The following is a 16,111-nucleotide window of genomic DNA, read 5'->3' on the forward strand; positions in this document are numbered from 1 at the left end:
GAAAACACGGCAACTCTGTAATGAAATGCGGCCCTGGAAATCAAGTGATGAGATAAAAGAAAAAGAAAAAAGAAAAACATAAAATACCTACAACAGAAATGTTGCAGCCTATCCTCTCTAGATGCTGTTTAATTCAGTAACGTTACTGACACAACCCTACAGAGCAGGTAGAGAAGTTACTTTTCTGCACTTTAGCTACGGTTGAATCCACCTCATGTTAAACCAACATTTATCATATCATTTTAACGTTTTCTTGTAAATTAGTTAAACACTGGCAACGTGTGTAGTTCACACCGTTTTTACTGTTTACAGATTGTTTATTTTCCTGGCAGGTAGCTTCTGGACTTGAAGGCCTATCTGGTTTATGTTTAAGCCTATGGTTTTATCCTGTAATTTCATGTTTACTAAAGTAGAAAAAACAAATCTCAACCTTGTTTCGATATTTTTTTTAATTGATTTTCAGTTATATATGGAATCTCTTCAATTTATTAATAGTAAAAATGTTTGCCTGTAGCTACTTGCTAAATAGTTTTGATAGTTAACCTTATATGCACTGTCTTTTGTAATTTTGACATTTGGCTGTATTTTTCCATGTTTTTGTAATTTCTTTGTGTATATCTAAATTTGTTAAGTAAATAATTACTTTTTTGTTAAATCTCTTCGGATGTCCACATGTCTTGTATAGACCATTTTGAGGGAAAAACAATAACAATGGTCCCATGTTTCCTGTGTTACATTTTTATTTCTGTAGCTTCCGAGAATTCAAAAAGAGCCAGATATTGATAAATAATGTTATGATAGCTGTTTTAGCATTAAGTTATGCTTGAATTGTCTCTTGTTACAGTTAGGAAATAGTTTGTTAACAAGCAAGAAATGTTTATGGGCCACATGACCACATTGAAATGGTCTTTGCCTCAGTTTTTATAGTTTGCAATAACAAACACACAACACTACTGTATGCAATGTAGCACGTCTAGCTGAGTTTTGTCCTGATGTCCACTGGTGTGTTTTAGGTCTTTTGGCCGGGACTGAGGCTGCTGAAGAGCTTATGTAAGGGGGATCTCAGTGGGTCTTTCCATCGCACAGTTGGACCGTTCTCCTCTCTGCTCGTGTTTTGGTCCCCAGCCACAAGAGCAATCTGTGCCCCGCTCTGAGTTCCTGAGGGCCGGAACTATAAACATGGCCTGTTTACCACTGCAAGTACTGTAATTATATGCACCACGTATCTAATAGTATCTTTTCATGTTTTGAAGTTTCCTATGCTGTCATTTTGCAGTCAAAAATACAGGGGAAAGTCATATTCAGGCTAGATATGCAGTGCACTCTACTGTTTGTAAGGTATATACATAATTTAAGGAATTTAAGTTTGTGCCTCTTGATTATTCATTGCATTTCACTCAGATAGGGCAAAACTGAAATGAAAGCTCAATCACAAATTTTATTTTAGGCCTGAGTTTTTGAGTCATGAATTATTGACAGGTTTTCTCCCTTTAAAAATTATTCATTCTTCACAGCTTTTGCTCATTATGCAGAATTTTTGTCTGAGGCGGTGATATATTTTCATCTTTGTTCTCATACTGTATCACCTCCTTCATCCTCCTCTTTCAAATGTGTTTTTCATTGCAGATACCTACAGTACATTCATTTAGGAACAGCTGAGAAATGATTTACATTACTTTTAGGAGAAATGAGGATCTCGATTATAAACCACAATATTAATATTTAATAGTGGCACCTAGGCACTTATAAGTTATGAAGGCTGTGAAAAAAAATTCTTTTTTATGTTACCTTTTGATGTTTTCCTTTGAGAACAAACATTTGCAAAGACAGCATGTGTTTTGCAAAAAAATAAATTTCTTTGTTAAATGTTCATTCATTCATTTTCTTTTCGGCTTAGTCCCTTTATTAATCTGGGGTCGTCACTGTGGAATGAACCGCCAACTTATCCAGCACATGTTTTACGCAGCGAATGCCCTTCTAGCGCAACTCATCACTGGGAAACATCCACACACACTCATTCACACATACAATACGGTCAATTTTAGCATACAGCTGGTCAGAAGGTCGCCGGTTCAAGATTCCGAGACTCGAGACATGCACTATAGGTGAATTGGAGTAGCTAAAATTGTTCGTAGTGTTTGTGTGTGAAAGAGAGTGTGTGGGTGTTTCTCAGTGATGGGTTGCAGCTGGAAGGGTATCCACTGCTTAAAACATTCTAGATAAGTTGGCGGTTCATTCTGCTGTGGCGAACTCTGATTAATAAAGAGACTAAACCGAAAAGAAAATAAATGCCTATTTACACCATCAGGGCAATAATTAAAGAGATAATTTACTCATCCTTCACTTGTTCCAAAACAGTTTGGAAACCTGTAAACATTTACTTCTAAACTGTTTGTTATCATCTATGGAAGTCAATGGTGACAGGTTTTTGGCTTTTTTTTTCAGATTAATTTAGTGTTCAACAGAATAAAGAAACTCATAACGGTTTGGAATCGCACAAAGGTGACTAAATTTTCACTTTTGAGTGAACTATCCCTTTAAATATCTATTTGCATTGTGGGACTTTTTGAAAATCAACCGTTTTGGTGCATTAGAAGAGGTTTTTTGATGGTGACAACACTTAAAAAGGCTGACTCCCTGATAAGTCCCCTGGCTACTGAAACATTGAACTGATTAAGAAATGCATCCTAATTTCTTTTTTTTTTTTGTAGGATTTGTGATGTGTGTGTACTATACTTCAATTTATCTTTATTTCTGTAGAATTTTTACAATGTTTGTGTCAAAGCAGCTTATAGAAGTTCTAAGAAATTGAAATTGTCAGTCCAGTTTTCAGAGTTGAAGTTCAGTTTAGTTCAGTTCAGTGTGGTTTTAATTTTCACTGCTAAAAGTCCAAACACTGAAGAGCAAATCCATTGATGCGCAGCAAGTCCCAAACCAAGCAAACTAGTGGTTACAGTGGCTACATCCTATCTTATCAATTAAGATGACAGTTTGATTGGTCAAAAAAAATGTCCAACAATGAGTTTGTTTGATCTTGGGGTCAAAAAACTGGGGTCAATCCAATTTCATTTAAACTAAAATAAACGATTTGCAAAATTTTTTAAAGGTAAGTGGTTGTAGAAAGTTTACATAGACTGAATATAAACAAATAACATTTTAATAATGTACAACTTAATTTGTTTGTATAAATTCAGCCCATAAAACTTGTTTGCAACAACTTACCTTAAAACAATTTATTAAACCCCTTGAATATTTTTTTCCAATGAACTGTACATCACCACCATAAGTTTGAAAAGGTTTTGAGGCAAAAAAAAGCCTCTAATGTCATCTAAAAACAAACTTGAGCACCCTTACTTTTTTGTTTAGAGTTTGTGCAAAAGATTAAAAGAGTAAACATAAGAAACTTTTCAGAGGCTTCTTTGCTCATGTTTACCAATATTAGTGGAGGGCACTGCATAAAGCTCTACGGTTCATAGGTCTCTCATATCTGGTCAAAGCTTGGTGTTGTATAGAAATCAGTTTCAATCAGTGAATCTCTCACCGCCTGTACATGACTCCCATCTCCTTCAGCAGAGTGAAGCCGAGTCTTTATTCTCTAGATAATTCAAGCTCAAGGTCAGCGGAATAGTTCGAGGGAAACAACATACAAAGCAACAGCCATAGCCTCAGTCAACGGCTAAAGAAGTTGCTGATAGTGTGTGTGTGTGTGTGTTTGTGTGTGTGTGTGAGAGTGAGAGTGAGAGAGAAAGAGAGAGAGCGAGAGAGTGAGAGAGAGTGAAAGGTTAGAGCTGACAGTTCTCGCAAAAAAAAAAAAAGTTGATGAGCCAGACTAGATACAATGAAAAACCTTGAGTGTGTCGTGTGCAAATGAAATGTTTTAGTACAGAAACCTGTTACTGACAAGGCTGTGTAGTGTAATATGAGAGAGAGAGACTGATGCTGCATGTGGATGATTAACGTTCATTTCAGGTTACATTTTTAAATTTGACATTTTTCTATGTATGTTTTTGTATATTTAAGCACTACAGCATGTAAGTTCTTTCTGTAATGAAAATAATCATTATCTTAAATTAATCATGTTTTAGACCTATTTTTATCTTGATAAAAGCATCTGCTAAATGAATAAATGTAAGTCTAAATGATGTTTTAATAGCAACCCCTGCAACCCTGTAAGACGTGTACATACTATCTGGCACTAAGTGCTTTATTGCTTTTGCAAAATAGCTACTACGTTATTAAAATATAAGCAGCATAATTTGTTGTTAAAAAGACGTTGGCATTACTTTCCTGTCTTTTGTATTACTGTTTATCAGTGCAAATTGAGTTGTATTGGTGTTTTGACAGGATAAAAAAATCAGAATTGTAAATTCTGAGTTTAGAATTGCTAGATATAAAATTTGATGTAAATGACCAAATTGTGAGATAAAGTGACAATTCAAAAAAAAATCTGAACTGGAAAAAAAAAACTTTTTTTGATCTATTTCTGTCTACTAATTTCTGAGTTTATAGGTCAAAATTGTGAGACACAAAAATCACAATTCAAAAGAAAAAAGTTGATTGCAGAATATAAACTTGGAACTGATTTTTTTTTAACTGTAAACCTACACTATAAAACAGATACATTAACACTGTAGGTTTGGTATTTTAAGTTAGAATTGGAATTAAGAAATAGAATTGAGAGTTAGAATTAAGTTACAAAAATAACAGAAAAGGTACTGTCAGTTTATTACTACCTTGTTGTACTGTATTTTACAACATTAACCCAGGCAACGTATAATTTCTAACTATTAAAAATGTCAATAAAAGCACATAAATAAATGAAAAAAACAAGCAAAACATGAATTACAAAATATGGAAAACTGTTTACAGACTTTTATTTTTTTATAGTGAGAAATCCAATCAAGGGGCAAAAGACCTGTAGAGTCAGCCATGTTGGAGAGCTGAATGTTAACAATGCCACTGAACTAAACGATGCTAATTATTGCTGCTAAAAATGATTAATTATTGTCATGTTTTGAGCTTTATTAATCGGTCAGGCTGGAAACTAAGATTTAGGGCCTTATCATACACCAACATTATCATACACCAATCATACACTACTTTCAGACCAGCGCAACCCTAACTTTCATGTTTTGAAATGCGTCTGATGCGTCATGTTGTGGCAAATTCATTTGCACCACTTTGTGGACTTATGGGTGTGCTGGTCTAAAAAGGAGGTGTGCTAAGGAGCTTTGTTAGCGCCTTGCTATTTTGAGGAACTGAAATAGACTGCGCCATTGACCAGCTAAAAGCAGGTCTAAAGTCCAGCGCAGAGTTAGTTAGTTATGTGCCTCTGCAGGTCCAAACTCTTAAACATTGCTTAATACACAGTGGATGTACAGCAATACACAAATATCTTTACATATGAAAAAAAAATTAAGGGTAAAAATGTAACAAAAATTATATTTAAAAAGGAGGTGTGTTAAATACTGCCTCCATGCCTTCATGTTTGGGGGCTTTTGCATTTGTGTTATGTTGTTATTATTATAGCAGTATTATTTATCATATGATAATTTATATTTGTTTTAATAAAAACAAGTTTATATTTGTCTACCTGTCGGGTTTTGGAGACATCTACATCATATGGGGCATAAAAATAAGATGTGTGTTTGGATATAACTCAGTTTTCTGACTACACTTTGTTATTATTGTTTATTTATTCATTATCTGGAAATTAGAACTTAATTTAGAAATAGTTTTGAAACAAATCTTTGCGCTTAACAAGCTTAATTAAATATGTAGGCTAATGAATGTCTTTACTGGACCTGCCATGTATATAGCAAATGCGGCATAATGCTACTTTATGCAACTGACTCTTAGGGTGCTTTCACACCTACACTTTTGTTTCGGAACGTGTCTCGATTGCCCAGTTAGCGCGGTTCGATTGGCATATGTGAACAGGGCAATCGCGCTCTGTTCCGCGCCAAAGTAATCGCTCCGAGATCGCTTGAATGAGGTGGTCTCGGCTCGTTTGAAACGAACCCTGGAGCGGTTCGATTGCAGTGAGAAAGCGATCCGATCCGAGCGCGGTTATATCACTGTGTTTCATGGATATGTAATAGGTTTACGGCTATATGAAGAGAGAATTATGAGTAGGGCGGGAAGTTTCGCGAGTCTCCGGATGCCCGCAAACGAGTGATGATCTCCCGGTAATCTTGCGTCTCCCTCCCAGTCCGCAAATAGGCTTTGTCGCGCACCCTTCTCACCCCTCCCCACCGCGTCTCTCCTCAGACACGTCGTGTGCACCCTGTCAATCACCACCAAACCACCACCTCTCCTGACAGCTGAGCGGGACGCTGCAAAATAAACCCTAACACTCTGACCAATGTGAGGAGAGTTTACTCGCATGTGACTTTTTTTTTTTAGCTCTTTTGGTCCGATTAGAAACTTTGCAGTGTGAAAGCGAACCACTCCAAGAGCAAAGAGCAACAATGTAACAATTGTAATCTCTGTTTCGGAACAACTGAATCGATTCACAGGTGTGAAAGCACCCTTAAAGGGAATGGGAGATGAGACTCTGATTGGTTTAATGCACGTTATGCTCAAAACACACCCATAACACATTAAGAGAATAAGCACAACCCTGTTAGACCATCCGCCAGGGCGTAAACCGTATTTTTCTGTCCTTAAAATAGCAAAAGTGGATTCAGATAATTTTTTAATGCTTTTGAACCATGCGCCTTAGACTTTGAGTCTAGATCGTTAAAATAGAGCCTTTAGAGTACTAAACATTGTTGAAATTTATAACAAACCAAGCAAAACAGAACCTATTAAATTCAATTTGACCAAATACCTTTTCCTGCTTACCAAGTAGCCCTTATATGATATAGCAGCTTACAAACATTTTATTTCAGTGGTTTAGACAGCAAAAATAAGCAGAACATCAAATTCCATAGTAGATTACTTTGCAGTAAATGCTGTTGTTTACATCTGAGTTTTTTCAAAATGGCCACCCATTTTACATTTACATGCATTTCAGCTGCTAATGTTAAAATCTCAAAGCTCAGTCAAGATTTGTTACATGATGTAGACCTACCTGCTGACTGTATGTCTTTTATGATATCATTAGTGGCCTAAATTATACTGCTCTGTGATTTTTGAAATATTGTACTCTGTTGGAGTGCTGAAGTGTGAATGTATCTTTTGAAGAGAGAGACGGCAGGGGACTGAAAGGTAAGACAGTTCACTGTGCTATTTTTACCACCTCTACCTTTCCAGTGGTGGGGGAAGAAGTGAGCAATCGATTTCAGGTGTATCTCTTATTGTGTGACTGAATGTATACATCCCTATTTGCTTGAATGGTACTCGAATGAAAGAGTTAAAAAGCCTTTACAAAAGCACCTACAGTGAGTCTCCTCTGTGACCCAGTTCATGCGTTTCTCTTCAGGGTATATCTCTTTTTATTAGCGACCTCTAAAATCTGGGGGAAAGTCTGCTCTGGGTATAAATATGTTCATTTTCTAATACTGTACAACCTGCGTCTTCTGTATGTCATAATAGATTAATTGGGAGATGAAACTGGAACAGACTCCAAAAAGTAACAAAACATTCTTTTCGGAATTTTAGGGTAGCTGGTGGTACTCTGTGGGTGGGTCAACATGAAATGGCACATGTTTATTTAACTTTTATACATATTCCACATTTAAACCCTTTAATAATTTCTTGGCCCATTTATTTCTTATAATTACTTGAATAACTAACCAAGTAACAAAAACTCAAATCATTTTTGCATGAAAAATGTATATATTCAAATCGGTACATACAACAGATAAAAGGGATTAGTTTACCTAAAAAGTGAGTAAACTTATTGTTTTATTAGCAGCAAGTTGACTAAAAATGGTGAGTAAACCCATTGCAACTTGTAACTGTTGACTTAACTTATTAAATATAATGATTCACATATATAATTTTATATTTAAGAAAAGTTTTTAAAAATATCAGATCTAAAAATCATTATACTGTTGAACTCAGTATTATTAGCACCCCTGTTTATTTTCTCCCAAATTCCTTTTTAACAGAGATGTTTATAACACATTTCTAAACATAACAGTTTTGATAACTCGTTAACTGATTTATTTTATCTTTGCCATGATAACAGTAAATAATATTTGACTAGATATTTTTTTGAACACTAGTATTTAGCGTAAAGGGCAATTTAAAGGCTTAACTTTTTTTTTTAGGTTAACTAGGCAGGTTAGGCTTAAATGGGGCTAATAGTTTTGACCTTAAAAAGGCTTAAAAACATTTAAAAACAAGCTTTTATTCTAGCTGAAATAAAACAAAAACGACTTTCTCCAGAAGAAAAAAATATTATCAGACATACTGTGAAAATATTCATGCTCTGTTAAACATAATTTGGGAAAAAATAAATAAAAGAATTTAATTACTTATGGAAATAACAAAGCAGTTTTGTGTAATTGATTATTGTAAACAAAAATATTGTGTTAATTCACAATTCAGTATTTTTTTCTATAGTTTGCTACTCATAAAAGTGTTTCTTTGTCAAAACATAAATATTTTAGGCATTCTCTTTGAACTGTTACTGCTACAGTGTGCATTAAAACCCCATTTTTCACGTTTCTTACTCGAATCCCTTTTAAATATCACATATTACATTCTGTATATATATATATATATATATATATATATATATATATATATATATATATATACATACATACATACATACATACATACATACATACATACATACATACATACATACATACATACATACATACATTTGTATGTACACACTTTTTAAAACCCGTTTTTGGGACAAAATTATTAGCCCTTTTGAGCTAATTTTATTTTCGATAATCCTTAGAACAAACCATCATTATACAATAACTTGCCTAATTACCCTAACCTGCCTAGTTCACCTTATTAACCTCGTGAAGCCTTTAAATGTCATTTTAAGCTGTATAGAAGTGTCTTAAAAAATACCAAGTAAAATATTATTTACTGTCATCATGACAAAGATAAAATACATTAGTTCATAGAAATACGTTTTTAAAACTATTATGCTTAGAAATGTGCTGAAACAATCTTGCCTCCGTTAAACAGAAATTGGGGAAAAAAAATAAACAGGAGCGCAAATAATTCAGGGGGGCTAATAATTCTGACTTCAACTGAATATATTAAATTGACAGTGCATTATATTACATTGAAATAACATATATAAATATATATTTTTAAAAATCAATGTACTTTTGAAACAACGTTCATTTTTGACTTGATTGAATGAATGACTGACTGACTGACTGACTGACCTGCCTGATCCCACAAGGAAACATAACTATTTGGCTAATTCGAACAAATTCATACACAATCAGTCATACGAAAATGTAAGATTTTTAAAAGGAGGCGTGGGACCCAACCCTACCTCTAAATCCAACCATCATTTGGGGATAAGTAAATTATACTAAATTGTACAAATGAGATCATTCAAATTTATACGATTTAGCCACCAGATCAAAATGTAATGAATTGCCGTGATTGGTTGATTGCAGACTCTCAATCACTCACCCATAGTTCTCTCTGTTATCATCACAGTTGTCTACAGTTTGAACTGACCAGAATAAAGCCGCATCTGTAGCTATTTGACAATATAGTGTGTGCACAGACTGTGTACAAGCAGATTTCACTGGCCTCCAAAAAGAAAGAGCAGACTAATTGGAGACCTCTGTCTGAAGACAAGATGGCTTTTGTGCATGAAAGACTTAAAAATAGCACTTATTTTTAGGGACTTACAGACATCCCATATAGACTAAAAAATCCAGTTTTCAAAATAAATTTCACATCTCCCAAATATCAGGCTGGCCCATATTTGTCCTCTCTATTACATCCGTATGATTAATGAAGTCCTCAGACAGAAACGCTCAAACCAACATTCACTGACCAGCCAATTGAAGACTTTAAACACAAATGCGCCACTGTCGGTGTGATTTATTAGAACGGTGACATTCAGCGAGTTCAGGTGTCAGTACACATGTCGGACTGGACATTTCTTTACTTGATTTACCTCTGTACTCTGTTAATGTCAGAGTAATCCCTGCCCTACATCCCCATTCAAATATAGCTTCATAATTAAGGCCATCTAGAACATGTGACCAATAACCCATTAGCCTGGGAACGTTTCTTTTTAATTGTTTTGTACAACCATGAAAACCTGTGCCAGACTTTTCAATCTGGGGTCCAGAGGCCAACAAAAGAGTTTAAGGAAGTCTGTGAAAATGTTTGGAGAAAAAGTATTTAAAAATTTTAATTAAATAATAGATATTTATAGTTTCATCAACTGAAAAAGGTACAAAAGAGGAAAAAAATAAGTTTGCATTATTTTACTTATTCAACGACTGCATGTCTTTTCTATTCATTTTTATATCTATTTGAAATAATTTTGTGGTAAAATGAAAATTTTGGGCAAAAATTGAAAACAGAAATTTAGGATCTGCTCAATTTGGCTTAAAATAAAAACTAAATAAAAATACCTTTTAAAGGGCACCTATAATAAAAAATTATCTTTTGGAAGCTGTTTGGTTTCAATCAGGTTTATTTTGTGCATTAACATAAAATATATCTATACAGCATTCGATATTAACGTGTATCCTGTTTTATTTGCTGTGCAAAGTTAAATTTACGCGATATGTGTGTGTGTGTCTTTGTGTGTGCGCGTTAACTTTGTAACAACATTGTGTGTGACTCATCATTGCAGAAAGGCTTGAATTAACTCAACAACAAATACATCAAATAATCATTGGGAAAGTTCTTACTGTTGTATTTCTCACAAACGTTACGTGAGATCTGCTTCCTTCATGTCATACACTGTGCTGTTTATCTGACGCAGCCGAGGTGGAGATTGAGGCACACTCTGACAGGCATGTGGGAACGGTGGGGGGGGGGAACTAGCATTAAAGGCACAGGCAACAAAAACAGCTACAGTGGGTACAGAGCAATAAATTCCAATATTCTGAAAGGTATAACAAATAATGTGATGGGGGTTTTGAGCTGAAACTTTACAGAGACATTCTGGAGACTTATTTTAAATCTTGAAAAGGGGTGAAATAGGTGCCCTTTAAAACTTTTATTAGTTAAAAAATTTATTCATATCAGACTTAATATTAATATCAGACTTTTATTTTTTGTCATTAATCTTACCTAATCACAGAAAATAAACTTTTCATAAAACTAAATGTATTTCTTTTAATTAATCAATGAATTAATCAAAATTATATAATAATAAGTTTTGGGGGGAAAGTACATTTTCAAATAAAAACTCGAACAACACTGGTTTTTTTTTTCAATTTGTTGATGTAATGTAAACATAGGTTCAGTAAAAATCTAATGCATAGAAAATCGTGCTGTCTGGAGTTATTTTTAGCTAACTGAATAGATATGGGTATTAAATGGCTCTCTAGAGGTAAACATCACCATAGAAGTAAAGGAAGAGCAAAAGATGTGTGCTTGATCTTTGCTTAAACTCAGCGATCTGCCTCGCCACATGCATGAGCATCAACATGGCATTCATCTTTTAATTTTGTGATTTACACGACAGATGTTTAATGACGTTCATGCATCAACAGAAAACATCCTAAAAGAACAGTCTTGAGATATGTCCAGTGTTTGACTGCAGTACTTTATCCATGATATGTGCGTAACATATACTGTAAACAGTCAAAACATATCAAATAGGCCATTCAAACTATTTTGGCCCAAAACCTTTTCATTAGACTGGAGCTCATTGTTCAGAATCACATCCGTCATTCTCTTCATTTGTCCAGCAGGCACCATTTCAATCTACAGTAGGTTGTCTTTACGCGAGCACACATTCACAGCTACTGCACATTTTTATTATACATTTTTTTGAAGGATATTATTTTTTTTCTCTGAAGAAGCCTTTGTCACACAAACCCAAGGCCACAGTGTGAACTCGTGTGGGCGAAAGCCAAATTTCACCCTGAAAGGCTATCTGAAAAAGACAAATGCGTGTTAGTTCTAGCACAGGAAAAAACTGTATGATGAATAGCATCGCTAAGGCTTCCTTCATCCTTTGATCCCTAATTCAGAAACAGATGAACGGATCGCTGTGCGTCTGTAAACCACTGCACATACAGGCTATTTGTTTATGTGCATTGAGCAGATTGTCATGCAAGTCGCAATCTCTTACTTGGATTGCGTTGCTATACTACATTTGGGCAATTTAATTATTACAATTAAATGGTAATGGAAGATGCAGGGGACACTGTGCAGTTGGTTCAACGGGTGTGCCTGTGGTCCAATTATAGGTTGTCTTGCACAGGCCTGCCAGTGGGACCATTTCCTCCCTTCTTAAAAAACCCAATTTCTAATTATAGAGCTTTTGATTTTATGGACGATGGGTCAAAGTCAAGGCTGCATTAACAAGGCTTTGTTATACTTTTTATTTTGGTGTTTTATTTCGGATTAAAGACTGACATTCTGTCAGTCTACAGCTTATTTTTTGTGGTCACTCTTAAATTTACACCTGAAGACACTTGTCTCAGCATTCACATAATACACAAACACAAATATATTGCCATAAGGTTACATTAATTAAGGGCAACAGGAACTGGGAACTGCTCCCCCAATTGAGCCTAGCTTCTCATAGTGTTTTTTTCTTCCTTTTCTTCATTTCTGTCAACTGATTGAATTTGCAACCCAGGTTATTTGGAAATATGTATCATAGCCTACATTTTTGCAAATCATAAAATACGTTATAAAATGTAAAATTTATAAGAAATATATAAAATTTTTAATAAAAATGAATATTTTAACCTATCAGTTTACAATATACTGATACCCTGTTTCTCTAGGTTTTGTTGGTGATAATGTTCAGGAATGTTGCACCATTATTGCCTTTTTAGCATAAGTAAAGGACAGAAACTAGCTAGACAGTAATGTGTGAACTGTGGAGCGGGCAAAAAAAAAAAAAACATCTGTATTTTATTTAGTATGTGTACCTTTTTTTTTGCTTTTATTTTTGCTGTAATAAAAAAAATATATTTGTACAACAACCCATGTTCTCCTTTTATTATTTTAGTAAACTTTATTAGGTAAAACTGTCAAAGATATGAACAAAAGCAAGTGATGTATCAAAGTTTTATTAAAAAATCTTGAATGGTTTTAAAATCTTTTTAATCAGTAAAATACTTTATAAAAAAAAATAGTTTAAAAGTATTGAATGATATTAATGATATGACGTAGTTCTGGAAACTTCCTACTTCTCTGTTTATCCGTCTGTCTTTACGGTCAGTGTCTTTTGACCGCCTCCTGCCTATTTAAAGAATATCACACAGGGGAATGCGACGTGTATAAAAGCCTTGTCCATTTCGTGAGGTGCGCACGCAGTCAGCGGAGGTGCTCGATGCGGCGCCAGGTGAAAGTATAAATCTAGCTTTACACTGTAAGTTTAATGTGACACAATTCTGAAATTTTTTTTTTTTCATATGTGACAGGTCAGATTTGCTCTATGACCATGTAGACACGAAAAAAAAATGCATGCATTCAGATATTCAGGGATCGGTTTCAGGCCTTCTTCATATGTGGAAATAAATCAGATATAAATCGGATATGTGACAATCATGCCGCTATCCGCTATCATGTAAACAGGCAGTGGTTTAATGACGTAGAAGGAAGAGCATATGTGGAGATGCCAAAACAGTAAACAACAACAACAACAGAGGAAACATAGAGGAGGAAAGTGGTCAGTGGTCAACGGTAGAAGTTTTGCCTTCTTGCCTTGCTAATCTAGCTGCGGAAGCTGGATGTAATCATGCCACAGCTCATCTCGCATGGCTTGACAGAACTCCCTCACTATTAGGCACACCGATTCAATGCTTATGGCAAAAAGATGTGCCAACGTGCAGTGGCTTGTAGCCACCAGAGTGCAACCCCGACACACATCTCCAAAATGATGGCCGGATGAACAATGTGTCATTGTTGGACAGGTTTGACACAACATATCAAATGTTGGTTTGCTCATGCTAAAATTTCAGACCCACTGCTTCTCATTAAAGCCCAGTCAAATTTGCTCCCACCAGACCAGAGATCTCTCCCGTATTTACAAATTCCTCTGAATGGTGGGGGACACCATATATAAACCATAGGCGCAAGCTGCAATGACGGCCCTTTCCCTCCTCCTCCGCCTCCAAAATCATTTTAAAGTTGGGCGAACTTTGCATATTTCACAAAGCCAAAAGCAAGACAATTTCTTCCATTGTGGCTAGTGTGGCGCAGATGCTAGAACCCACCTTTACGCATGTGCGATGTCCTAAATTGTATGGCAAGTGTGAACACATGAATCGATTATGGGTCACAATTAAAAGCATGTGTAAACGGACAGGCAAAAATAATCCGATATAGGCAACAAATTGGAATTGGGCATCAAGACCTTTCCCTAAACCCAACCAATAGTGTTTTCAAAAGCAAACGTAAGAAAAAAATTGCTTTGTGACAGCAGTTTTACCTTTATTTTATAATGGAACTGAGCTTCACCAAACTCGAACCTGATGCTCAGCATTACAAGTACAGCATCATACAAAAGTGATCTATTGAGCAAACTGGCCACACCACAAAAGTTGTCATTAAGGAGATTTATTTCGAGGTATCAATTTGGTGTTGTAGAAAGAACTGCATGAAAATAATCCTTTATTCATCAATGATGTGTCCCTGTAAAGATCATTAGCGTGTAAAGGAACAAAAGTTGTTGCATTAGTATTCATTTTACTTAGAAACTAGTCAAATGTATGTTGCAGTATGTTTTTGAGGATACACAAAAATGTAAGCTGTAAGCATATTTCTCACTGAGGCATTGTCACTTTTGGCTTATCAAGTAGGGGTTGACAGAGCTGCTGTTAATTTGAATCACATCCCTTTGCTACATTTGCGTTAAAATTTAATTAAACTGAATCAACATAGAACTGAACTGATCTTGAAAACCACATTGGAGTCTGTTATGGAACTGCTTCACACGGTTCACTGTTTTTGACCATTTTTATTTTTGTAATGCTTTGACACTATTTGTGTTATAGAAAGCTCTATAGAAGTAAAGTTAATCTTTGTACAACAAATTGATTGGTTAAATGGTAGGGTCAGAACTTGTCATCAACCACATGAAAGCATGATCCATCCTCCCTTCTATAAACAGTTCAGGCTGATGGTGGTGTAATTGTGTGGGGGATATTTTCTTGGCACACTTTGGGGCAATTGGTACCAGTTAAGCATCGTGTCAACACCACACCCTACCTGAGTATTGTTGCTGACCCTGTCCATCCCTTTATATATCTTTTTATTTGTCTTCTGATGGCTACTTCCAGCAGGATAACGCGCCATGTCATAAAGTGTGAATCATCTCAGAGTGTTTTCTTGTGCATGGTGATGAGAAACCAGATTTTAGTCTAATAGAGAACCTTTGGGATGTGGTGAAACGGGAGATTCGCATCATGGAAGTGGAGCTGACAAATCTGCAGCAACTGTGTGATGCAATCATGTCAATATAGACCAAAATCTCTAAGGAATATTTCCAGTACCTTGTTGAATCTATGCCATGAAGGATTAAAGCAGTTCTGAAGACAAAATGGGGTCCAACCCAGGGCTAGTAAGGTTTACCTAATATAATGATCAGTGAGTATAAACTGATGCACAAGAACATCGTCCTCAGAGCTGCCAGATTCAGCTAAAATCTTAGCTAGTATAGTATCAGTGACACACATACATGCACACAAATGCTTATTGGCAATTTAAAGCATGTTATGTAAATCCATACTTATGGAGTTTAATGGTAGTAAATCTCTCCCTGACTTGACCCACTTGTCCTGTAAAAATCACATCTGCTGTCCTGCAACAGAACAGTAACCCGGTGGTCGCCCTACTTTCACAATCAGATGGTGTGTTACAGTTGAGTTTATTTGTGAATCATTCTGACAACCAGTTCATTCAAAAATGCTGATTCATGTAGGAGTGAAACAACTAATTGTGTCTGAATGAGCTATTTAATTGTTCACTCAAGTCTTTTTTTCATACAAGCATGTCTATTAAAACGGCTATTATCTTGTTA

General features: G+C 35.3%; 1 protein-coding gene across 4 annotated transcripts in view; it reads left to right on the plus strand.

Moving 5' to 3' along the window:
• The window catches only part of camkvl (CaM kinase-like vesicle-associated, like), a 111,305-nt gene continuing 95,194 nt past the window's right edge, over positions 1-16,111 (plus strand). The window contains exons 1-2 of one of the 4 annotated variants that reach the window (XM_087305715.1): positions 1-167; positions 1,014-1,232. Coding sequence is in view for 1 of the 4 variants with exons in the window: in XM_087305713.1 (XP_087161839.1) it covers positions 1,180-1,200 (21 nt within the window). In the remaining 3 variants the exon portion in view is untranslated. The remainder of the gene's footprint in view (positions 168-1,013; positions 1,233-16,111) is intronic. The other 3 variants (XM_087305716.1, XM_087305713.1, XM_087305714.1) reach the window with 3 other exon arrangements.

Source organism: Danio rerio, chromosome 23 (genome assembly GCF_052040795.2).
Source record: "Danio rerio strain M-AB ecotype USA chromosome 23, GRCz13ab, whole genome shotgun sequence".
In the NCBI taxonomy this organism is placed as follows: Eukaryota; Metazoa; Chordata; class Actinopteri; order Cypriniformes; family Danionidae; genus Danio; species Danio rerio.